A 26,596-nucleotide genomic window follows, 5' to 3' on the forward strand; every position below is an offset into this window, starting at 1 on the left:
TTTCCCGTGCTGCTTTGACGCAATCTCAATAGGCCTTGGTTGACCTCCCGGCCACTTGTAGTGCAATATTGCCACATGACTTTTGGACTACTACATACACACTGCTGTGTGTACTGTGATAAACACTTAAATTATGTATATTTTTACAGTGCGAGCTGTATCTTGTTAGGAAAATTAAGACAAGCTGCCTGAGTTAATAGCACAAACTCAGAATTGAATATGAAATCAGTGGTACATGTTGGTAGTGAGTGTGTTAACTACCAAGTCAGCTGGCACAGGAACACAAAGTTAGCCATCTGCGGTTAAATAAGTAATTAAACTCCATGATCTTGAAACGAGAATAATCTCCCCTTGGGCGTACATCTGCCATTTTATGTCATTGTGCATCTCACTGGCATGAAACCGCAAATAGAAGCCACCCATTTGTAAGCAAAGTATTTTGGAGAGGCAGGAGCCTCCCGACACAGCCAACTAGTAAGGGTTGTCACGTAAACAGAACGTGCCAATTCGTCACTAGTACAGCACACCGGTGTGTTGGAGAGCCAAGCCACAACATTTACAATCCGAGTACGACGTTTCGCCAGTAATTACAACTAGCGAATTGTCTTATCGTTGCCACACCGTGCTAATAGATATCGGCTACATTCTGGAACGAGCTTGTGATTTAAATATTTTTATACAGCGATTGACGAGTAATATATGTCTAATGTTTAAGCGGAAATCAATTGTTTTCAGATCAATCTCAAGCTTATTTATTTTGAATGAGCAAGGAAGAACTGTGCAGCGATGTGTACTCGTGTCTCCAAAGAGAATCACAACCAGCCTTAATCGATTTAGTTTGTCCTTAGCGACAGTTTGTGGAATTTCATATTATAAAGCGACCTTTTAAAGATCGGTTTTATACCCAATGTGATCAAATACCCTTTGAAATTACACATGTTCAAAACGTAATAATGATAAAAAGGTGTATTTTCGAACATGAAATTAAACAATGCATGGCTATGTTCGCGATGGTTACGCTTGTGTTTCGTTGTCCTGACTCAAGTTTGGAAAGTCTCGGTAAGTGTTTAAATGCAGCAATCGCTGGCTGACGTGGTATTTGAAAGAAGACATCTCCACACTTTACCTCTGTGGGATATATGGAAAAAAATTCTGTTTTATTTACTTAAAAAGAGATGTCATTAATAATCATTGGTAACCACACCGACACTGCAAGCGGTGGCTTGTTGATATCTGAAATAGCACGAAGTGGGGTTAGTGGTGGAGGATACAGTCGCCCTCCAACAACAGCGGAGGGCAGAGGAGCGACGCTCAACGATCGGAGTGCCGGGCGGCTAAAACGCAGCAAGTTGGCACAGTCGTGGACGCTGGTGGTGCCACGGTGGCGAGATGTTACCTACCTCGCCTCCATTTTTTTGGAGTTTACATGTTCTGCCTGTGGTCGCGTGGATTTTTCACCGGGTCATCCGGTTTTTCGCTCCACGTTTAGAAACATGCACTTAGAGTATTTGGCTGCAATACATTTCCACGTGATAAGCCACTTCGTTGAGCTATCATTTGTGGCCAGGTCGCTTCTGAAAAAGAACCAGACAGCTCAGTGGGCCTTAACTGGTAAAATAAAACAGTCTAATCTTGATTTGAAGCTTTCGTGACTGCAGGAATCCATACTCTTTGGTTCTTTCGGTAAAGTCACGTAGGTAGAAAACTAATAGATCACGACGTTTCGATCGCAACACAAGCAATCGTCATCAGGTGAAAAGATACAGCAGGCGGACTGCTGAACAGGAAAGGTGAGCGACTCGATTAGAGGATGGATTCCTGCAGTCACGAAAGCTTCACATCAAGATTGAACCGCCTCTATGGGGAGGGTTTCCACACTACTGTTTGATCTTTTAACAGACTGCGAGACAAGAAGGCTCACCTAATCAGTCGCTCACCTTTCCTGTTTTTTTTATTTTTCTACCGACGTGACTTTACCGAAAGAACCAAAGCGTATAACACATCGTTCACTTTAGCATCTTCCAGGGATCCCAGTCAGCCAACCCATGGAACCTGGGTCTGTCCCGTGACCTGCGAGCAGCGAGCCTTCGACACTTCACCTGGCCTCAAGGTGCACAAAGCCTGGCACAAGCGCCGCGGTGCCGTCACCGCCACTTCGTGGTGAGTGGAGGTTGTGGGAAGGGGAGCGAGCTACATCGCCGCCTACTGTGAAAACTTGTTCGGACCCTCCTGAAAAAAAACATTTGAGACTCGGTCGTGAGGCTTTCGTGGCTAAACGAGTGTATAACACATTCCTCCTGCGGAGGGAGCTGGTAGGAACGTTGGGTTGCTCGGTCAATGGCCAGGGTCAACGGCGGCGTGGTGTATTCCGCAAATATGCCCGACTGTGAGGGCAGGCACAAGCCGGAGTGAGTAGGTTAAACGTTGAGTTTTATAAGGGCACCACGGGGTGACCAGCCCCTCCCCACCCAGCCCCATCCCTCCCACCCTCCCCACCCAGCCCCTCCCTCCCCACCCTCCCCACCTAGCCCCACCCTCCCCACCCAGCCCCACCCTCCCCACCCAGCCCCTCCCTCCCCACCCAGCCCCTCCCTGCACGACGGACACAATAATCCCCTGTGGGCTGGTGTAACCAGGAGGTTCCTACCAGTACAATATTGACTTACTACACCGAGGGGAGGAGCAGCGGGCAACACGAGTGTGGTCCCACTGCGCTACGAGTGTGGTCCCACTGCGCTACGAGGTGGTCCACTTGTAAGTTGAAGGTTTACAGGCAAGTTGGAGGGTACGTTCCAAGTGACAACACTTCATGTCTAACGTTCAACAAGCGGACACGAGAAAGTGGTGTTTATGGTTTACTGTGCGACGTTACAGGAACAGGTACATGAGCGAAGGCTTTCAACAATAACAAAAAATTGACGTGACATCTGACCTGGATGAGGCAGCACGACTGCTGCGCAATGGCAGCGCTTTCATTGTGGCTGCGTTCCAATTCCTAATGTTGCGAAGCAAGCAATAGTAGCACCATTCACTTACACAGGGGGAAAAAAACAACCGAAAAGAGCCTAGTTGAAATAAGCAGCAAAATACAAAAATATAACACTTAATGGGCAATTAATTTTTCAAGCGATACATCTGAATAAATAAAACCCTCAGCTGTAAGCCTCAGAAAACCTTTAAAATGCACGTCTGTATGTGAGCCTTCTGCATTATGCATCCACCTACGTTGAGGCATTGCTTGGAATTAATTTTTATGCTCAATATAAAAAGTACATTTGACCAATTTCCATGCATTAATTCAGAACCGCCATGTCAATAAGTTAGATGTCAATGTAATATTGCCTTACCAATTTCACTACGACCTACACGCTCGCGAATTACGTTGATTAATCCTAAGAGGTCCATGTGACCCAATTAACTCGCACCCACAGGCTTTTCCATGAAGTCGGTTGTCACTTTCGTGAGATCAAGTCACTGCTGATAAATGCCTTTTCAGGTTGATCAATCCGACACTAAACTGACCATTTTATGAGACAGTGATTATATTAAATGAAAAGCTACAAAAACGTACGCGAGATAACCGGACGTTTAAAAGTGGGTTTGACCAAAAGTGGCGTTTGTCCTGAGTGACAGATCACGCTTTTAGGCAACATGTAAACGCCACGTGCACTGAGGTGGGAAGCCCAGGTTAGTCTCTGGTTTCCAGTGTTGGGCCCAGTGTTGGGCCAGTATTGCGCCAGTATTGGGCCAGTGTTGCTCCATGGGAGAGACACTGACAGATCTCCCACAGCCCAAGCTACTACCAGAGTTTATCAACATCATCATTATCGCCACCAGCCATGATCAATCCCCTGCTGAATGTGAATACTGACGTTTACACGAATATTTAAAGGGAGAAAATTATTGTGAATAAAATTATAATAATTGCATGAAATATGAACTAGAATGAAAAGTGTAAAAATTACTTCATTCTCAGATTAAATAATTGTGGCCAGGTTTTTTTTCCATAAAAGCATGGTCGTTTCTAACGATCAAAATGCGTCATGATATCGGAAATCTATATTCCCGTGTACAGCACCGATGTGGGCTGCCCTTCTATCAGCAGTGACAGTTGGTCTGCCTCGACATTAGCTCCCCCCCCTACGTGGAGAAATTATCTATGTTACCGACAACCAGATGTGATGTCGACATATCCATGGAAAGAGCCCGCATAACACATACTCTACCCTTTGATTTTAGAAATAGTGGTTAAAATTATTCTCTCTAAAAACATGAATCATTAATTAGCTTTATAAAAGTATTCAAAACTGTTCGTGATATATGCATGTTTATATAAATGAGAAATGACCAACATTTTATTGAATTTTACTTAAAAACGCCATCTCTGGTCAATCACTACCCGGTTTGTAGGAGATTCACTGCAGCAGCTGAGACGCTAACGGCTATGGCCATGCAAGGCTATGGCATCTTTGGCATACAGGAAGCTTTGACATTTCATTCATTACAAATCATTCTGACAATGTGTGCGCATTTCCTTTAAATACTTCATCAGAAAATGCTCCAATGCACAAAACAAAAGTAAGCTTTCGCAAAGCCAGGGCTGTGTTGACCAAACGTCCGCACTCTGCAGAACGTTTCCACAATGCATTGACACGAACAACACTGACCTACTAAGTTCAAAGCAAGGCTACGCGCTGCGCCCAAAACTCGATGCCGCCTCCGCCCCCTTAGCAGGGGAGAGGGCCCATTTCTAGTGGCTCACGCGATGGTGAAAACAAGACACGAGAGAGTGCGTCGACACCCATTGGCGGTGATGGGCCCCCCTCCTGATCCTCCTCCCGTGTGTGGCACACGCGCGCTCGTGCCATGCTGGGAAGTTGTGCGTTCGCTGCTATTGCTGCTGCTGCCAAGGACGACACCACCACCACCCCCCATCTGCATGCGCGCACGCTACGACCGCTGCTGCCGATGTGGCTGATGCCACCACCTGTCTGAGCGCTAGGGGGGCTTGGACGGTAACACTGCGAAGGGCGAGCGAGGGAGCGGCGAGGCACCGCTACGTGTCTCGACACGGCCACTCGGCACCGTCGCACAGATATTGTAACAAGCTCCAGAGTCAAGACATTGCATGCTTTGTCAATAAAAAAAAAGCAGCAGCTTCCAATAGCTCGAAGCAAACATGGCCATTACAGGATTAACAAAGAACATTGTTTGTATATATCGTAGAGCTCTAGAGAGAGAGATGGAGGGGGGGTCATTCTGTCAACAGGAGCACGGTAAAACGTTGTCGAACTACGTGACACCAAGCACCACGCAGCAGGCTCTGCTTGCCGAGTTACCAGCGCTCTCTCGCTCTCTCTCTCATTGACGCGGTCAAAGCGTTTCAACCACACGATGGGCCATTGTGCGCCCACTTTTGTGCGCTTGGAGGCCACGTGCGGCGTCACCCCCAAGGCTGATTCATCATCATCATTATTATTGTACGAGGCAAGAGTCCGTTTAGACTTCAGAGGCTTTGCTTAGGACGCCTCATTGAGGGCCAGTTGCCGTGGCCTCTTGAGCCGAGAGTTCGTCGAGGGAGAGAGCCATTGCCGTTCTAGTCGTTGTGCTTCATCTCCCGTGTTTACTATTGAGAAGAATTTGCCCGCAAAAGAGCCGTGGTTTAAACGTCGGTTATTATTACAAATGAGTGAAATGGCACAGCAGAATCTGCCCGCTTTCACTACGACTACTACTACTAGCAAACAGCGACATCGTGGATACAAACTGCATAGTTACTTAGTGCACACATTAAAGGTTTGTTGTTGTTTTAATTGAAAACGGGTTAACATTGCCGATGAAGGGTATCGTTACAGTAGTAGCCCCCATTGTGAACGATGGGCGAGACTCAGTGAGGTGGTAAGGGGGGACGACTTCCAGCCCCGCCCCTCAAAACGGTCGCCCAACGTCGTTCCGAACAACGTCGTTCCGAACCGACCCATCGGTGGGCTCAGAATTCGCGTGGCATCCCCTGACGGCCACCGTTATAACAACCTTGACGGACTCTGTTACGCAACGCTCGGGGGGGGGGGGGGGGGCGGTCGGTCAGCCGGTCTTCACTCCTCCACCCGTCACTCGAATGTACGTCGTTTGCCCCAGGGCACGTCGTCGTCGTCATCATCATCTCCCCCCCCATCCTCCTTGCCTACTGCTCCCTTGCAACCCCCTGCTGCTTTGTGTTTCGATCCCAAGCGCAGCTCGGTTGGGAGCCATCGCGTGGTTGTAACTGAAGCGTCCGTTGGACATGCCAATCGTGACGGGTGAAATACGCTTCAAACTAAATGTGGCGAAGCGTCAAGGCGAGCGTTTGCGTGCGTCGTTCCGGCACGCGGGAAAAAAAAACAGTTTGACAGGCATCTGTTGTTTTGATTAACATGCGTTGCTGCATTGCTACAACAATAAAAAAAGGACCCTGGAGCGAGAGTCGATGATGTTCACCGCTTGTAAAAAGAAAGCACCCGTGAGATACAAAAAAGCACTTGGGAGGCCACCGCGACCCAAACGGACGCTACGTTTCGCCGGTGAAAGTTGTGAACGTGGAACGGCGCTTACTATAATCCCAAGGGGCCGTTCGTGGACGAGATGTTGCACCCAGCTGGAACCTTTCCGACGCTTCCGAATCGCTGGGGCGAGAGTCGGGAGAGAATTACTCTCATCTACTGAGAACTAAAGGCACAGTAACTGCAACCCATCCACATGCCACGCTGACGCTGCCTTGGCTGGGACCAGGTTACTCCTTTTAAATATAAAACTCCTCACTTAAGCAGAAGGCAATCACTCCGATACGATGCAGCAGGTTTCACACGCACAGCGTCAGAACGGCCACGCGCGTTTAGACTCGGCCGTTCCTCGCGCCGGAGCACGGAAACCGGGGGGGAGGGGGGGGCCCTGGGGGCACTCGGGGAAGGTGGGGGTATGGCTGGAGGTGAGAAAGCGCCACGGGCGCAATGCCGGGCCCGGTTCCCCCGTGGCTAGCGGCGCCGGCGCGCGTGCTGCACGGAGCTGTTCTCGATGCACAGCACCACGAAGGGGCTGTTGCAGTTGTACGCCTGCTGCTCCAGCAGGCGGCCCTGCTGCAGCGGCGAGGCCTGGCCCACGGGGCTGCCCGACGTGTCGCCCACACGCCACGATGAGCAGTGGCTCGTCATGAGCCGCTTGCCGCTGCTGTCCGATCCGTGCCACAGCATCTTCTGTGGCCTGTGGCAGGGAGACGGGGGACCCGCGGTCAGCACAATCGAGGGAAGTTTTGTATTATTTATTGTTACTACGTTACCTTGCCGATCTCGTCAAGCAGTATGAAGCATCACGCAAACTCCGGTCATCCTCGTAGCGGCGTCTGGCTAACCATCGAACAAAAATGGTCACTGCATCGCGCACTTTCAGATGCGCTTCTGCGGCCGTCTGCAGTGCTCTTCCGATATTTGGAGGCCACTAGAGATATGCAGTTTCAAATGTAGATTGAAAACTCATTTCTTTAGAGCTGCTTTTTGTCTTTAGTTTGCTGTTCTTCCCCCGAACCTTCGACTAGCATGGTTGGCTACGTTCGACGCGAAATAAGTTCGACGTACATACTGCAGGTGACTCCGAGCGAGAGCTCTTCAACCAACCGCGCATCGCCCACGCGTTGCACTACGAGGGGCGCACACGCAGAACCCGCAGCTCACCACGTCTCACATGCACGCACAGACAGCACCCACCATCGAGGGTCGCTCAGCACGTTTGTCCCATCGAAGGAGTAGATGGGAATGCTGGTGTCGAAGTTGCCATTGGAGCCGTCGAACAGGCTCTCCCAGCTCTGGAACAGCTTCTGTCCCTGCATGGCAAAAAACAAAGAAAATCCCGTATCGCCTTTAACAAACTGTTGAGGCAAGCGCCGTTAGCGAGCACCTACGAAGGCCGGCACGGCCTGGCCGCCTTTGTCTCCCGAGTGGCGATGTTTAAACACCGCACCAGGTACTCATTTTAGGCCGAGTCGACCTAGGGGAGGCCCAGGACCGGTTCAGACAATCGTCAGTGGTGTTGGTCGTGAGCAGGGAGCGACCACGGGTTCGCTGGGTTCGTAGCGCAGCGCGCTAACCGCTACACTACACACTGTCAGTGCCGATGTTTCACTGCCGGGTAATGCAACTTGCATTGGGAAATGTTACACGACCACTCAAGGCAAATAAACCCAATACATATATATAAACACGTGCAGATGAAAGGAATGCAACATTACAGTAAAACGTCGTTATTTCTGTATTTGATCATTCGTAATTGGGGATAATGGGGGATAATTGGACACAGCTGCGCTTTCGGCATATACACAGTATATTAGTAGTTCACCATGAGCCGAATTGCCGTACCGAATGGTCCACTTTCGGCATGCACGTGGAGTGACGCCGCACGCCACGACCAAAACAACGACTCGGTCTGGTGGCGGCGCACGTGGTCAGCGTCGGTGCGGACCCGTCGTCGCTTTGGACTTTACCTTGTTTGCGCACTCTGTGCAAGCCAACCCCCGCAGACATGTTGTCTACACCTACATCAAGACGTAATAGAACGGAACTGTAGTATAAATCCCTTAGTCCGCGAGACAAATACAAAGTTTTGGATGGAATGGATGCGAGTGTGTCAATGCGTATGGTGTGCAAAGAATTTCGAAAACAATTTTTTTTTAATTGGGGCAGGAGGCACTGGGGAGCATCATTGTACATAATTCGGAATATTGAATAATTCGGCAAGGCCAGAGCCGCATACGTGTCGAATTAACAAGGGTTGACTTCATGTATACGATGATGCCGGATGTAATCTCCACCGAGCGCCGAGTACAATTGTCAAACATATTTTGCTTGTTTTTTCCTCCAGTTCACTGAAAAACCAATTCATCCGGGATATTTGCCCATGCCGTGACTTGATTTGATTGACTCTGTCGGGCAGTGGAGCGCTAAAGTTAAACTACACGATCAAACCCCAACTAAGCTAATCACGAATCGTGAGTAATACCCACAATATCAAAAGGTAGCTACAGGCATGGTCACAACGATTCGATCCCTGCAAATTCCATTCTGGAATTGAAGATCTCCCCCCATAGCAACCAATGGCATTCTCTTTCTTTCGTACGGCTGCTGATGTAGATGCAGAACAACGACTTAAATTTCACATTCAGGTGGTGAAGCCAGACAACCGTGGCAGGAGCAAGCGGAGTAGTGTATCATCATCGCCGCTCTGATATCTCCTTCGTATTTGTGGACCGGGCATTGCGTCGTTATACGTTGTAGGGCCTCTTCTGGATGGCCACAGTCACACACTGGAGAGTTTTTAATTTTCCATTTGTGCAAGAAAAAACATTGACCAAAGTGTCACGTGTTTCACTGGCTTTCAACGTGCACTGTGGACGTCAACACTGAACGGCACTTTGTATCACCCTGTTCGTTCGTTAAATCTGTTTTGCAAAACGTAAAAGCAACCTGGCCCACGGAGGTTCTCCATCATACACTTAAAGTACTAACGCACATTCGCTGAGATGCAGAGCTGATGGCAATGGAGCAAGGGGCACAGCACAAGTTTTTACTATTATAAACTATTTTTTATTCTACGAGGTAAGGCTCACTGAGCTATGTAGCTCTTTTTTTTAGAAGAGACCTGGACACAAATGACAGCTCAACGAGTAGCTTCATCATTTGGAAATTTATAGCAGCCGAATAAGCACATAATTCGAAATGTGGAGGGGAAAAACCGGAGGACCCAGACGAAAATCCACGCGACCACTGGGTCAGGATCGAACCCACAGCCATCCTGCATACGAGGCGAGGGAGTTAACATCTCACCACCATCATGGGACCTCCTTTGCCAGTACCAAAAAATGAGAATAGGTTTTCCACTTTTTTTCTGGTAACAAAACAGGTGTTAAGATGTTAAAACACCAAACTGAAACCTTTTACAAGGAATCATGTCTGCATTAACCACATTGTTTGTGGTCAGGATGCAAAAAAAAACATACTCTGATAATATATGCATTGTCTTTGAAACTGATTGGTCCACACCAGAGACAGCTTTCTTTCGAGCCTCGTCTCAAACGGTGTTAGACCAGATGACACCAAAAGGCGTACAGCACAAAGACAAGCGCTATCAGAGTAATGAGAGCTCAGGGTGAAGGCAGTGGAGCAGGGAAGAGAGAGAGAGAGAGGGGGGGCCCTGAGGAAGCCTGACCATGAGGTTCACGATGGGCACGCTGTTGCGGTCGGCCCTGCGCACGACCGCCGCCAGGTCCTGGTCGTGGGAGGTGAGGAAGGCCCGGTAGGTGCCCTGCAGGCCGGCCGCGTGCGCCTGCTGGAAGCACAGGATGTCTGCGCCGCGGATGCCGTGCATGTCACCCGTCATTGGCCTGTTGAGCGCCACCAGGTGGAGCTGCTGGCACGGCAATGGCACACGGGAGGGTGGAGAGGGGGGCACGCGAAGCGAGCCGTGAGAACGACTTGAACAAGGAGTTGAGCACAGTCGTCGAGTACAGGCGCGAGGGAAGTGAATGCCAGAGTGGAGCAGTGCGAGGGGAAGATGCGGCAAGGGGAGTGTTTGTGACGTGCAGTGTGGTGAATGGGTGTTGAGTGGCTGTCCCTGATTGTGCCTGCCTCCAGGGCAGCCCAGAGGTTCATGAAGACTCAGGGCAGAATGCCACAAACTGGCCTAACGTGGGACTCTCTTTTGTGTGAGGCCCACCTTGGTAAATTCATCCGTTTTGTCCCTCTCCCCCCGCAAGCTCGCCCCCCACTCTGGATGGCATGTCCGTCTGTCTATAAATATCTCTCTGCCTCTCTTCTACTTATCTCTGTCTGTTGCTCTGTGTCCTTCTGTGTCTCTCCATGTGCCTCTGCGCGTCTCTGTGACCTCCCCTCTCTGTCTCCGTATCTGTCCATGTTCCTCTCTCTGTGTAAGGGTGGCGAGATGTTAACGACCTCACCTGGTACACATGAGGGTCATGGGTTCGATCCCCATCCTGACGCCTGTATATTTGGAGTTTGCATGTCTCTCTCCCCGTGGGTCACGTGGATTTTTATCGGGGTCCTCCGGTTTGACCCTCCACATTTTGAAAAATGCGTTGAGAGTATTTATCTGCTATAAATGTACACATGTTGATAACCACTTCGTTGGCCTATCATTTGTGGCCAGGTTGCTTCTGAAAAGGAGCTATATAGCTCAGTGGGCCTTACCTGATAAAATAAAAAGAAAGTGAATAGTTTTTTAGTTCATAGTAACTGGTCTAGCTCTCTGCGTCTCTCCGTCTCTGCATGCTTATGTATCCCTCTCCATGTGCCCCTCTCCGTGTGTCTCTGCGTTTATCTCTCGGGCTGTTCTTCCTCCCATGTACACGGGGCTCCCCTCCCTGAGTGGAGACAGCTTCGAGTGTGAGCAGTCCGCCGTCGCTGCGTACCTTGTGTCCATTGTGGTATCTGGGTGCCCGGGGAGGCCACGCTGGCTGGGGGTTCAGTTGCACCACCTCGCTCTGGGGCAGACGAGCCTTGGGTGGAAAACAAACACTCGGTCACGGCGGCGGTGATGTGACCCCTAAGCAAGTCAAATCAAAGTGCAGCTGCAATGTGCAGCTCAAACTCATGCTGCGTTCTTCATCTTCTTTCGTATCGATACGAGTTGAGTAACAACTATAAATCAATGTCCAGGTTGTGGATCCAGCCGCTGGCTTCAGAGCACAGCGGGTGTGAACCCCACAGTGGACACGAGTTCACACGGAGACCCACAGACTCGCGCAGAGACCCACAGACTCACACAGAGACCCACAGACTCACGCAGAGACCCACAGACTCGCGCAGAGACCCAGAGATTAATACAGAGAGCCACGGACTTGCGCAGAGACCCACAGACTCACACAGAGACCCACAGACTCACAAAGAGACCTACAGACTCACGCAGAGACCCACAGACTGCACGCGGCCCACTGCTAGTGGCAACGTGCCACGAGCAGGGGAAGGGAATCGCGATGGTCTGGGGAGCAACGGGTGACTCACGTGGGTGTTGCTGCCAGGGATGGCAATGGTGTCTCCAAGCTGCAACAACAACAACAACGACGATGACAAAGACGAAGATTACACGACACACATCACGCCACTACGATCACAAAACTACAACATTGATTGGCCTAACCACTCGACCCGAGCTCTAAGTGTTCTGATACCGGCATTGTCTTTGCGCTGTTCGCCTTTTGGCGTTCTCTGGTCTAACACTGGAGAGTCAAGGCCATAAAGAGGCTGTCTCTGGTGTAGACCAATCAGTTTCAAAGACGATGCAAATATTATCAGAGCGTGTTTGTTTTCATGTTTTGCTACAAGTACGTGTGGATAATGCAGACTTTCTTTTTGGAAAGGGTTTCTATTTGGTGTTTGAACATCTTAACGCTAGTTTTATTGCCAGAAAGAGTAAAAACATTTTCTTATTTTTAATCAAAACTACAACAGTTTATAGATGCATTCAATGGCACAAGTTGATCACAATGCCGTTCTTATATCACCCTGCAGCCAGCTCGTTTTGCGTAACCAGGGTGAGAACTCAAGCTTTAATTCAAATGCGACTTGGCCACAAATGATAGCGCAATAAAGTGGAAATGTATAGCAGCCAAATACTCTAAATACAAGTTTCAAAATTTGGAGGAAAAAACGTGAGCACCCCAGAGAAATATCCACGTTACCACGGGGAGAGAGACACGCAAACTCCAAACACTGTATACAGACGTGAGGGTTGAGATTGAACCCACAAACCTCCTGTATACCAGGCGAGGTAGTTAACATCTCGCCAGAGTGACCTGGGCCACCAACATGACAAAGAGGAAAACAAATGACATGTACGGGGATGAAAACAAATAAAAATCGGAGCAAAAAAAAAGAAAATCGCGTCGCAAAATCGTCCCTCCGCTATGGCCCCAACCACCGTGAGCTGCAGCCAGGGCCTGCAACCCACCCCGGCAACGGTGCGGACAGCACTTGTTGTTGTTGTGACAAACACGACGTGAATTCAGTGGCAGGAGCTCGTTGGGATGTCGCGGGGTTCAACGTGGAAGTGAGATGCGTGATCCGCGGTTGTCGGCCGCCCGCTCGTTCAAACCTTCTGGTTGTCTCTCGTTTAAAACAACGGCAGAAGCTTACGGCAGCGTTGGTTGTTCATTTTTAACCGTCTAAACCAGGGTGTTCGCAACCAAAATAACAAGGGACATTTTTTGTTTGAAATCGGTAAAAAAAACTCAATATCTCAATTCATACAGCGTGTGACGCGTAGATTCAGATCTGAAACACGGCAAAACTGAGTCTCCCGCCGTTGCCGATCATTGTTACAACGCTGTGGGCTCTCATGATATTGCCTTTTCCGAGACCAAGGTGCTCTGCAAACCTTCTGGCTACCATCAAAGGTTTGTCCACGAAGCCATCCAGATATACAAACACAGACATAACTTCAACCGTGATGATGGGTACAAATTGAGCAATCATTGGAAAGATGTTATTAACCATGTAAAAAATATTTAACTACGCATATTTGTACCATCTTATTTGACAGGTACTAGTCTATTTTACCGAATTGTTGACATCCCAAGCGTTTAACAGTGCTGCTATTTTGGTTTTGGCAGCCAACATCGGCCGTAACCCCTGTGGAGGTTCTTCACTTGTACCTTCCCTTCTAGCCCCGCCCACCTCCCCCTTCTAGCCCCGCCCCCCCACCCTCCCAGTCCTGACTGCCACATTTAGATAAGCTCCTCTCCTCCCCTTAACCAGTATTTAAGATCTTGTCTCTTGGATTTCTCTTCACTTGATACAGTAAACTTAGCTGTAACGGTCCCACCTGAAGACGGAGACTTGTGTTGCCTCCGAAACGTCGTGATTTAATTGAGTTATTTTCATTTTTATTTTTTATTTTTTTTACCTACGTGACTTTACCGAAAAAACCTAAGAGTATCAATATCTCAAGATCCACAATGCATGGGAATACGAGACTGTGGTAGACCTTAATAAGTAACGAGTCACGAAGCGGTCCTTAAAGAGCCGCGTTGCGGCTCCTGAGCCGCAGGCTGCCGACCCCTGCTCTAGACGAAGCCATGGCCTTGATAAACGTTGTTAGAGAATTACTTTAAATATTGCTTTTCCACTCACACATCGCAGACGGGGAGGGTCGCGGGTCAGAGGGACGGTGGGGGCCGAGGCCAAGGATTCTTACGGCTCTGGCGGTGCTGGGCCTCTCTGAGTCGCGTTGGGCCTGCTTGGAACTACCCAGGAGGGCCAGGGCCTGCTTTCCAATGGCCGTGGAAATACAGCATGCGACGCGTAGATTCGCACGCCAGCGTGCCCCAACCACCCAAACGGCAGTCCATGGTTGGCTTGCTTGTTTGCCTTAGTTTGGTTAAAGTTGTTCTCCTGATTGTGTGGAATCATAATCACAAGTGTGTGCGTGTGGCCTCACTTGTAACTTCCTCCACGCCCCGGGCACCCGGATGTAGACGTCTCCCGTCTCGCGCACGTACACCAGCGCGCCCTCCGGCGTGGCTCGCGACGTCTGCAGCATGGCCTCCACGGAGTTCGTTATCGTCACCTGCAGCACGGCCCAGTGGCACGCGGTAGCTATTGCGGCACGCGGTGGCTAAAGCGGAACGCCGTGGTTATAGCAGCATGCTGTGGCCATAGGGCAACTCGGTGGCCGTAGGGGAACGTGATGGCCATAGGGGAACGCGGTGGCCGTAGGGGCACACGGTGGCCGTAGGGGAACGCGGTGGCCGTAGCGATAAGCAGTGGCTCTAGCGCCATGTATCTAAATGTGGAGGGGAAAAACCGGAGAACCCAGAGAAAAATCCACACAACCGCAGGGAGATAGAAAATGCAAACTCCAAATATATAGGTGTCAGGGTCAGAATCAAACCCATGAGGCAGAAAACATCTCGCCGCCATGGCGCCCCGACACATCAGAGTGCGGCTTAATCTCAAGTTGGATCCTAGGAGTCAACCCAAGCAGTTTTGGCTCAGAGTAGAAGCCCCCACCCCATCCCACTCCACCGTGTCACCCAGCCTAGAGGCCGCGTTATCTGCAACTGCGACAGTCGGCGTGAGTTCGTGCGTGCGTCACGCACCCCGCTGGAGGAGCCGGCGGGTCCTGGTGGCCCGGGGGGCCCCACCGCTCCCTGGAGGACGTAGCTGGGACCGGAGCCTCCTGGGAGAGAGAGCGCACGGGGGGGGGGGGGGGGGGAAGCAGCGTGGGCAGCAGGGTCACTCTCTCGCATAGGTCGCCAACGAGCCCAGGCAACTGCGCATCTCTTCTGTGTGTGTGTGTATATATAAGCAGCATTCTGGACAATTTTTTTTTTGATTAACGAAATCGAATTTCCGCTTGAACGAAATTTCACTGCGGCCACGCACCACGAGATCGTCAAACAAGAGGCACCCGGGAGGCTGCCTCAGCCATCCGCGACAGCGTCACGGTGCCCCTGAAGTGCAACAGCGACGCCTCCACATCACCTTTACAGAGATTCCTACACGCAGCACATCTGCATGAAGGAGTTCCTTGAAAATTTTAATTTTGTTGGTGTTTTAAATTAATTATTATTCAATCGTTTCAATATTCATGTTCTTTATTATTATTCTTTTTTCGCGAAAATGTTAGGAGTAGAGTCGGAATGACTGTGCAAAAAACATCCCAAATATTTTTTACTAAATTGAAAAGCCGTTCTGGTTTACACAATGTAATTTTACGTGTGTGTTTTGAAGGCATCCCTTTTGTAAATCGAGGGATACCTGAATATGTTTCAGTCCATCTGCCTATTGGCTTTCCAGACCAATATTATGCAGCAGCATATGTTTAAGTCAGCGAACTTTGGAGCAGCTTTGAATTTATGGGTCTCGTCAGCAGATTCACGCTTGCTACACGCTGGTGGATTACCAGATTTATGAAACTATTTTTCTTATTTTACCAGGTAAGCCCCACTGAGCTATATAGCTCTTTTCAGAAGAGACCTGGCCACAATTGATAGTTCAACAAAGTGGCTCATCATCATGTGGAAATTTATGGCAGCCTAAACGTGTGATACGGAGGCAAATACCGGAAGGCCCGGAAAAAAATCCATGCGACCACCACGGGGAAAGAGAGACGCCGCAAACTCCAAAAATTCAGCAGCAGGCATCAGATCACTGTGAGAATACCTGGCGAGGTGTGTCCTTGACCGCCGGGGGGCCCTGGAGGCCCAGGGGGGCCTGGCCTGCCCTGGGGCCCCTCGTAGCCGTATCCCGGAGATCCAGGGGGGCCGGCGCTGCCCGGGGGGCCACTCGGACCCACCACCGAGTCTCCCTTGGGGCCCTGCCGATGAAGCACACCAAGTCAGCGCTGTCACATTCTCCCGCCCCTCCACTCCTTCCCATCCCCTCCTCTGCCCTGTTGTCATTCCTAAGCACCTCTCTATCGCCGTCACTTGTTCCTCAATCCTTGTGGCACACCCCCGCCATCTACGTCATTCCTATCTGTCACCGCTTTGTAAGCATTGTCGCAGAGCGCCTTGAGTGAGGCCGCTCTATACAAATACCAGCTTTACTACCCGGCTTCGCCCGAGACTTGGATTCTTGTCTTGAATTATCACACGGCCTACGCGGAGGGTGGGGGATGCGTGACGTCAGCAGGCACACTGCGTGACGCTGCCGCGTGCGGGTGACATCACAGATGTGACGTCACCGCTCCCTTGCCGTGAAAAATATATCCATTATTGTGCCACCCCGCCTCCCCAAATTACAAAAGTCTATTTTTAGACTTTTAGCATTATGTACAGTCTCGAAGCTACCCACATGCCAAATTTCAAGTTTGTTGCATGTCGGGAAGTATGCTAAACATTTCAAACAGACACACATATTCACAAATTTGCCTGTTATATATATAGATTAAGATTTGCATGGGCGTGTTGCACATAATGTGCATAAACCATTCAATCTGTCCACCCGTGGCGTGTTTAACATTCTCTCAGTGCACGAGTGCAGCAACTGGGTTAGCTTCAAGCTGAAACTTATTCGTGGGTGTCGAGCTGGAATATTAGAAAACAAGATGTTTGGCAAACCACTCAAATATTGGGTAAGCGTTGTGGGTTTGTGTGTGCAAACCGCGAGGCGTGGTCTTGGCATGTCCATTTGCCATGACCATGGCAACTGCTCCCATGAACGTCACTCCTCGATTCCTAATCCCATGCTGAGGACTCGATAGACACGACTTATTTGTCTGATCCACACTGTGTTCAACCACTACACTGCACGTGATAATAACTAACCCACTCATCCACTCATTCACCCACTCACCTCACCCAAAGATCCCCCCAGAAACCTTAACAGAATCTTGGGGCAAGTGCTGTTAGCGAGCACCTACGAAGGAGGGCATAGCACACGAGGTTGTGGGTGGCCAGCACCATGCCCGTCCGCCTTCGTCTCACGCGTGGCGATGTTTACACGTTGTACCACGTACTAATTTGAGGCTGAATCGACCTAGGGGAGGCCCAGGAATAGTTCAGATAATCACTGGTGTTGGCCATGAGCAGGAATCGAACTCGGGTCGCAATATGCTAATCACTGTGCCACCGCTTCTCCTACAACACTATCACTTAGACACCTACTCACTCCCCCACCCATTCACTCACCTACTCAGTCACCCATCCACCCACCCACTCACCACACTGCAGGCCGCCTCACTTCTCTCTGCTTCTACCCTCGTACTGCTCCACTTTAGAAATGTCCTCCTCCAATTACCGTCTCTTTCCCTGACTTCATATAACCTTGCTCAACCAAGAAACGTGTTAACTCTTGTCTATTAGAACTTTGATAGTGCCGTTTGTTCCTGCCCACCAGGCATTTTCGGTCTTTGAACCTGCGCTTAGCAACCATGATTTAATACTAATTTCATAGAATGTAAACCAAGAGACTGAAAGCAATTAATCGTCTTAGCTGTTTCTATTGTAGACTACATATTTACAGGTAACGATGCAGGCGAGACATCATTCTGCGTGTAGGCTATCAGTGATGAAAGCGTTAAGAAAAGGTCTAACGTTTACATTTTCAAGGGGAGTTACAGCTCCTCGAGGTAAATGAGTGCATACCCTGGACGTGCGCAAGGGCGCGCTAATGCATCGTAGGCAAATCGTCACCGTTCACAGCAGGGTATACTTCCTCATAAGCACTCACCACACACTCGCCACCAATACTGCTTTAGCACATCACAACAACAACAGAAAAGCGGCCGATTGCCGGCGCGACTTGTCATTCGATTTTGGTGATGCTGCCCCTTGCCGAACGTCTGTGAGTGAGCATTCTCAACAGGGCGGCATCTCTCACCACGAGTCCCGGCCTTCCTGGGATGCCTGGGGGCCCGGGGACGCTGGGAATCCCGTGAGGGAAGTCCCCGTAGACCACCGTGCCAGGCTCGCCCTTCATGCCAGACTCGCCGCGCTCCCCCTGCAGTCGAGGGCACAGAGGATCGCAATCGATCGGAATCTTTATTTACCCTCGAGAAATCCGACGAGCCACAAAGCTCGTCGAAAATATTTTTTCACCTAAGAACGATTGCTTGTGTTGCGATCGAAACGTCGTATTTTTTACATTATTTTTCTATCTACGTGACTTTACCGAAAGACCCAAAGCACATGAATTCCTGCAGTCACGAAAGCTTTAAGTCAAGACGCATTTATATTTATGCTATCTAACCCAAAAACCCTATTACGGAAAATATTGGTTACGAAAGCCTACATGTTAATGGGAGGCTTATGTTGAGTGAACTGCAGTTGAGCAACTTTTAAGTACCCTTATACTGGACGTACAGTAAATGAGAAAAAAACAACACGATAACAAATGCAAAAAATTACGACTACATAGTTTTGGGAACTGATGTCCCTAAGAATCTTCACATCATAACGTTTAATACAGCATCGCACCGCGAAACATTGTACTGCACTGAGCCTACTATAAGACGACGCAGCCAAAGACCCTTACCTTGATCCCGGCAAGCTGTGCTATGTTCGTGATGGATCCGGGCGCCCCTGGAACAAACATCGCCAAGGTGAGTTAAACTGCGTCACTGCCATCTCAGGATCAGCTCAGGCCTGAGCCGCTCGCTCGGTTTCAAAGTCACGTGGGTGAGCGGCTCGGCCATGGCTTGGCTCGGGCTCGGCCTCAGTTCAGTTTCTTTTGAAGAACCCTGTGGGCTAAGAAGCTCTGAAGTCGGGTTTCATCAATAAAAATCACACACCGTTTCCGTGACAGACATAACACAGATAAAAAAAAACGGAATAATACAAATGAATAAATAAAAACAATTTTTATATCAAACATCATGGGACCAATGCTGAGCACAGCTGGGATCTTACTCAGAGCTTCTCAAGTTAAGCTCCACGGTGGCTCTGAGTCGGCTCCCCTGAGGTCAGAGCCTCAGCCGAGCCGTGACTAAGAATACGGGGCTTCGAGTTTAGCCCATGTAAAGCGTGCGCTACTTTGAGAGTATTTATGAAAAGAGGCAGCGGTGGCGGAGAGAATATATTCATGCAGGCTATGGGTGATGGAAAGACGCGGAGAGGAAGGTCTTTGACTAAATCGGACGGCAGCGGGAAAATGAGAACAGGTGTAGCAGCAGCAGGAAGCAACAGCAGAAGAAAGCAGCATCAGCAGGAAGCAACAGGAAACAAGACACAAGAACGGAAGGAGGGGATGATTCTCAATGTGGACGGCAAAAGTCCCGCAGGGGATCTGCTTGACGATGGAGCAGTGTGCGCGGTGAGCGATGAGGAGTTGGGGGTGTTGCACAATGACGAGACAGCACACGCCTCTAGGAGAGCGTGACTACGGCCTCTTGCTCAACAGCAGCACCGCGGTGTCCCTGTGGTGAAGGCCCAGAATACACAGCAGCAGCAGCAGAAGAAGCAGCACAGTCTGTGTCGTGCATGGTGCGCCGCGCAGTGCCAGGGAACCTGGAGGCCCCGGGTCTCCCTTCTCCCCGTTGGAGCCGTGGTGTCCTGGGTAGCCCATGGAGCCCTTCTCGCCCTTCAGCCCTGCTCGCGTTCACAGCACACAGCACACCAAAAGACGAGATGTTAACTCCCTCACTCGGTACACAGGAGGCCGTGGGTTCGATCCCGACCCTGACGCCTGCTGTATATTTGGAGTTTACGTGGTCGCGTGGATTTTTCTCCAGTTCCTCCGGTTTTTCCCTCCACGTTTAGCATTTGTGGCCAAGTCACTTCTGAAAAATAGCCCATATAGCTTAGTGGGCCTTACCTGGTAAAATGAAAAAAAGATCCCCCTTATAACCAAAACAGACTGTTGGCGCAAGTGCTGTTAGCGAGCACCACCTATGAAGGCCGGCACAGCACACGAGGGGGTGAGTGGCCAGCACCATGCCCGGCCACCTTTGTCTCCGCACCAGGGACTCATTTGAAGCCGAATCGACCTAGGGGAGGCCCAGGACTGGTTCAGATAATCGTCACTTGTGTTGGCATGGAGCAAGAATTGAACTTGGGTCCCCGGGTTTCGAAGCGCTAACCGCTACAATACCACCACCGTGGGCCACACCCACGGTCCCATAGATGCACAGAACAGCACACACGTGAAAAATCTTGACTTACAGCTTTCGTGACTGCAGGAATTCATATTCTTTGGGTCAAGATTGGAAATCGCTGCAATTCTGAAAAACGCTAAGACACCTATTAGCAACATCAGTAAGGATGACCGCTTTGAGCTTTCCCAATTAAAAAAGAGAGATGACATCGTCATCCTCTCAGCCGACAAGGGCAATGCCACAGTCATCATGGACAAAACCACATACAATAACAAAATTCAGGACCTACTTAATGATGGTAGCTATACAAAAAATTAAAAGAGATCCCACCAACAGCCTCGTTAGGAAAACCAACAATATCATCACCGATTCGACATCTTTAATCGAACCAACCAAGCGGTTTTATTTAAAACCCTCTGCTGCTAGACCACCCAGACTGTATGGCTTACCAAAAAATCCATAAAGAGGGTACACCACTCCATCCTATCGTCTCCACCATTGACTCACCCACCTTCAAACTTGCCCCGATTTCTGTCCCAAACCTTACAACCATTCACTGGTAAGACCACCTCAGCTGTACTTAACTCAGCTCACTTGGTATCGTTAATTAAGGACATCTTACTATGTCCAGGTGATTTGCTCATTAGTTTCGATGTAGTCTCTCTGTTTACCAAAGTTCCTGTGCCTGACACCATTGCAATCATTGAAGATTTGGTCCAACAAGGACTGAATGCTGATGTACCGGCCCTGGTGAGACACTGCCTCACCAATACTTACTTCACGTGGAATGGAACTTTCTACAAACAAGTCGAAGGTACCCAAATGGGTTCTCCCTTTTCTCCAGTTGTTGCCAATGTTTTCATGGAAAAATTTCAGACAGATGCCATCCAGGCATCCACTCTACGTCCGTCCTTGTGGAAGAGGTACGTAGATGACACGTTCGTCATCTGGCCACATGGCCTACCAGCTCTGAACCAATTCCTCAACCACATCAATTCCATACACCCAGCCATCAAATTCACCATGGAGGTGGTAAAGGATGGCAAGCTACCATTCTTGGATGTTTTCATCAAAAAGAGACCAGACGGCTCAATGGGACACTGTCTACAGGAAAGCCACCCATACGGGTGCATATCTAAAACCTGACTCCCACCACCATCCTTCCCAGAAGAATTCCTTCATTAAAACTCCATACCATAGAGCTCGATGTATTTCCAACCATCATCACCTAGCCAGTGAACTGAAACACGTACACCAAGTTCTCAAGATGAATGGATATTCAGACTGCACAATCCGTAAAGCTATCACCCCAACCGTTGGGAAATAACCATCTGAGGACCCAATCAAAACCATCACCTTGCCATACAGAGCAGGGGTCACCAAAACGATCTCCAAAATCATGAGCAAACACAAGATCCAGGTTCGATTTAACACAGTATATAAAATTCGTGATCTGATTCCATCTGTGAAGGATATGATCCCTGACATGAAATACCCCGGCGTCTACAAACTAAGTGGTGTCTGCGGCAGTAGTTACATTGGGGAAACTAAGCGACATGTCTCGGACCGTGTTCGTGAACATAAGGCAGATCTGAAACACAGCAGGACGAACATTTCGGCCGTGGCTGATCATTGTTTTAATGCGTTGGGCTCACACGAAATAGATTTCTCTAAGACGAAAGGTACTTTGCAAACCCACTGGCTATCAACAAAGGTTAGTTCATGAAGCCATCCACATATACACACAACTTCAATCGAGAAGATGGGTATGAACTGAGCAATCATTGGAAGGACGTTATCAACCAGTTAAAGTAATAACTGGCTGTGATGTTCCCATCCTACCACCTTCCGATGCTAGTTGTTATTTTGGGCTCTCTGATTTTACATTAACAGGTAAAATTTCCCGCACTAACGCAGCCACCTCGCTCCCCGAGCTCGACGTTGCTGCTCTGCGATCTCCCATCCACATGCTCATCTCTCACATTAACATAGCCACTGCCATTAACATGCTAATTTCTCACATTAACATCACTAGCCCTGCCCACTTCGTTTATGACCCTTGGGCTACACCCATTTTAAACCTTTAAAACAGTCTGCCTCAGCAGCTTTCCCCCTCCTTTTTCTTCCTGATGATGATCGCTTGTGTTGTGGTCGAAACGTCGTAGTTTTTTTGTTATTTTTTGTTATTTTCTTTGAACCTATCTACGTGACTTTACCGAAAGACCCAAAGAATATAGCACACACGTGCTTGTTTGCTTGTATGTATGAGAGATCTATGGATGTTGAAAGTCATGTTATTATACGTTACTGCATATGATCATCATAAAAACAATAATTTGCAGGCCTTTGTCAATCCATAGTTTGATGAAGGCTTCCCCATGTTGTTCGTCCATGGAGGTTGTTTGACCACTCTTCACTATTTATAAAATTTACTTCATTTCTTCTCTTTATTTGTTCCATTGGCTGGGTGGGTCAGCTTCTTCCACCTCTTCTACGTCTCTCGCAATCCAACTCGTCTCTGCGACCCAGTCTCAGCTGCGGTTCCTTCAGCTCCCGTCGGGCAACATCAACGACCGCCCCCCCCCACTCCACACATTCTTTCCCTCCTTGCAGTCTATCGAGCGCTCTGCCCACGACACGACCTGCGGGCGAGACCTTCGACCACGTGACCACGTGACCACGCGGTGGTGACGCATCACCACCACCACCACCACCACCAAGCAGCAGCAACAGCCGCAATGCGGCCACTCACCGAAATTTGAATGCACCCCCGGCTGGAAGTGGTCCACCTGCATACCCACACAGAATAAATAAAGAGTAAACATCGATGTACGCCCACAGCGCTCGATACGCGCCGCAGACTTTGTTCGGCTCGAAGGCGCGGCAACCCACAGACAAGCGCTTGGCAAGGCAGCCAGTACTGGCACCGACACTTGTCCAAGTTCTGTGATCCTACAGTGGGATGTTTGGCTAACCCCATTAATGATGAGTGTGTTATACATGAGGGCCATTACTGAGCACAGGTACATTAGCCATGTTTGTCAGGTCCCTTTGTTGGTCATGAAGGAGCTGCGGCTGGCAGAGAGAAATCCGGACTGCTTTCAGTGGCAATAAGCAACACAAGGGAACTGGATTTATTTTCCAAGTCGCGTTTCGTGACTGTTGTGGTTATCAAGTCAACATGGGCTCATGGCGTGGCATCAAGTGGTCGCACAGTCTTGATCTCAGAATCGTAAACAACAATTCATGCTTTTTTATTGTGAGGGAATGGATCTCTGGTTAACATAGCGGCTTATATTGTATCTAAAGGACTAAATATGTAAAACCCATGAACTCTGAGCACTGATTCTGATGAACAATTGGGGTCACGCTCATATTTGCATGGCAGGTTGCATTGACAGCGTCAGATATAGGAAAGTTACACTATTTAAAGGAAATTATTGGCAATTTAATTTACGTGGGCCAAACCTTCACTTTGACACAAACAGATGCTCGTTATGCTAGTGAATCAGCTAAATATAATGCTGCTGCAGGCATCTCGCTAACAATTACAAACAGTTGCCAAAATAATGCACTCTCACACGTTTATTGTTATATTTAATTCGAAGTCCCAACAATGTCACTTCATTTGTGCAAGTTAATCAATGACATGTTTAAAAAGAAACTCAGTATATTTTTATGACAACTTAGGAATAAGTTTGTTAACACTTACACTGTTAATAAATGTAAACAATGCCACGCCATTCAAGTGGCATTAAGACATCTGAACATGCTGGGCTTTTGTGCGCATACAAAACACATTGTATGTGGAAGGCAAGGAAATCATATCTGGTGCTCGTACAGAAAAGAACTCGGATAAAGTGGCTTGAATAGCGCGACTTTAATAGCACTTTTCAATTCTCAACTTGAACTGTGTGCATGCATGGCAAGGCAGCGAGGTGACTGCAGAGGGCAGCTGGTGACATCACAATGCGGCAGTGGGGTGACAGCACAGGGCAGCTGGTAACAGCGCGACACGGCAGTGGGGTGACAGCACAGGGCAGCTGGTAACATCACAACGCGGCAGTGGGGTGACAGCAGAGGGCAGCTGGTGACAGCGCGACACGGCAGTGGGGTGACAGCAGAGGGCAGCTGGTGACATCACAACGCGGCAGTGGGGTGACAGCACAGGGCAGCTGGTTACAGCACGACACGACAGTGAGGTGACAGCAGAGGGCAGCTGGTGACAGAGCGAACACGGCAGGCAGCGCTGCAGCTTCATGGCACACACAGCGTTGACAGACACATGGGGTGCAAAGGGCACCGCTAACACACCATGAACACCCGGCTGCTTTTGCGTTTGCAAGCACGTTTCCCTACTCCATGCCGCTGCTTCCTACGTTAAAATTGTGTTTTACATTTTAAGAAGTAATTTTTTTTCACGTGGAATCAAGGATTTGCGTTTGGCCATCAAGTACCCCCCCTGTGATCCTATGCCCCACATTCCGGAAACAACCGCCGTAGTTTTGTTGCGCTGATCTCGCTCTCTTTGCTTTGCGGCTGCGTATCTGGGAAAACGTGCCGTCGAATACCAAACGCAGCCTGATGCTCGAGGCCTTTGATGGGTGGCATGCCGGAGACACTGAGACAGGGTGAGTGCAGCACAAGACAGGCCGAGTGACTTGGGACTCCGACAAGACGAGCTCCTAGTGGCCACTGCCCCGCTGGGCCATGCACCACTCGGTGACCTGGGCTCTCTCACGGATTTCCTTTACGATCACCGCTTCATCGCGTCCCCTTGAGCGTGAAAATGCGCCGGGTTGTTCTGCGAGGTGTACTCAACGCTCAAAGAGCGATTGCACGCTTTCCGTGGAATATCCTCGATAGCGCCGCCACTCCTACGCGATGCACCCCATGGGGGAGACCCAATGAGTGGCGGCTCCAGTGCTTTGGACATGAGAATATTTATTCGTGTCTATTTGTATATTTATTGATGCCTATTTCATCATAATCACTAACATATACACAACACCTAAAAACATGTTATGCAAGAATGTGCAAAAATAAGATATTTTAAATAACGATTTAGTGATTATCCGGCGGTTTTTATTCATCGGGCACGCCTCTGCCCCCCGAAGCAGTTGGCTAATCGATGATGGACTGTACTCGAATCGCCCTCCTCAGTGGAATTGTAAAGGGTGCTCAAACGAGTTCACTCCGTGCGGTGAATGTGGGGTGCTTACTAAGTCGCGAGGAGGAGTCTGTCTACAAAATTGCAGTTGCTGATTGATTCGGGCTTACTTTGTTAATCCGCATTTATAAATTACTCATGTACAGATAATAATAATTTTATATATGGCTGAAGAGCCATATTCGCGTGCTTGCTGCTGAGGCAGTCGGGATGCATTCGATGTTTCAATCCCAGGAGCTGCCTTACCGGAACTTCGAATGGTCATCATCAAAAAATGTGAGCAGTGGCTTCAGCTGAATTCCAAAACTTGGAACGTAGCCAAAGTAAATGACAAGGCGTTATCACCTCCCCCAGGCAACTACACATTCCCTGGTAAAATACAAAGGAGGCATCATCACAGCGACACGCCATTCCGCGACTCCTGACCCAATCATCTGGCTCAACAATCTCAGCCGTTGCCCTCCATCGGCCATAAGCAGAAGTATAACAAAACCTGGCAAAGAGTACAATTATTCCCGTGTACTTTGTTTTGCTCTGCAAAGTATGAATATCAAATGCTGTCTCAGCCAATTTAATGAGTAAAGATGCCCGAATGCATATATATATAACAAAAAAAATTGACATTTGTGAGCCTCTGACATCCATTGTCATTGTTGATCACGACCCATTTACTCCTCCTCTTGTTCACCGTTTGTTCGGACCGATCCAATGTGCGCAATGACTTACAGGGATTTTGCAGTGGGGGCGAGGAGGTGGTGGAACTACTCGCTACAAGGGGGGACAGAGACAAGAGACAGCACAGTGACGGGCAGCAAATGCGCGATGACGCGAGAAACACGAGGATGGGAACAC

The 26,596-nt window shown here is 49.2% G+C and overlaps 1 protein-coding gene across 6 annotated transcripts in view; it reads right to left on the reverse strand.

Annotated features, from left to right (window-relative positions):
• Positions 1-2,842: 2,842 nt before the first annotated feature.
• Positions 2,843-26,596, reverse strand: part of LOC144729790 (uncharacterized) — a 283,970-nt gene continuing 260,216 nt past the window's right edge. For 5 of the 6 annotated variants that reach the window (XM_078610337.1, XM_078610329.1, XM_078610312.1 and 2 more), the window contains 12 exons: positions 23,327-23,363; positions 19,988-20,068; positions 19,017-19,063; positions 18,363-18,482; positions 16,203-16,356; positions 15,137-15,216; positions 14,476-14,604; positions 12,042-12,080; positions 11,450-11,536; positions 10,231-10,431; positions 7,737-7,852; positions 2,843-7,236 (listed from right to left, as the gene is read on the reverse strand). In XM_078610337.1, coding sequence (XP_078466463.1) covers positions 7,011-7,236; positions 7,737-7,852; positions 10,231-10,431; positions 11,450-11,536; positions 12,042-12,080; positions 14,476-14,604; positions 15,137-15,216; positions 16,203-16,356; positions 18,363-18,482; positions 19,017-19,063; positions 19,988-20,068; positions 23,327-23,363 — 1,317 coding nt within the window. In that variant the 3' untranslated portion in view covers positions 2,843-7,010. The remainder of the gene's footprint in view (positions 7,237-7,736; positions 7,853-10,230; positions 10,432-11,449; positions 11,537-12,041; positions 12,081-14,475; positions 14,605-15,136; positions 15,217-16,202; positions 16,357-18,362; positions 18,483-19,016; positions 19,064-19,987; positions 20,069-23,326; positions 23,364-26,596) is intronic. The other variant, XM_078610304.1, reaches the window with a different exon arrangement.

Source organism: Lampetra planeri, chromosome 2 (assembly GCF_965212315.1).
Source record: "Lampetra planeri chromosome 2, kcLamPlan1.2.h2, whole genome shotgun sequence".
In the NCBI taxonomy this organism is placed as follows: Eukaryota; Metazoa; Chordata; class Hyperoartia; order Petromyzontiformes; family Petromyzontidae; genus Lampetra; species Lampetra planeri.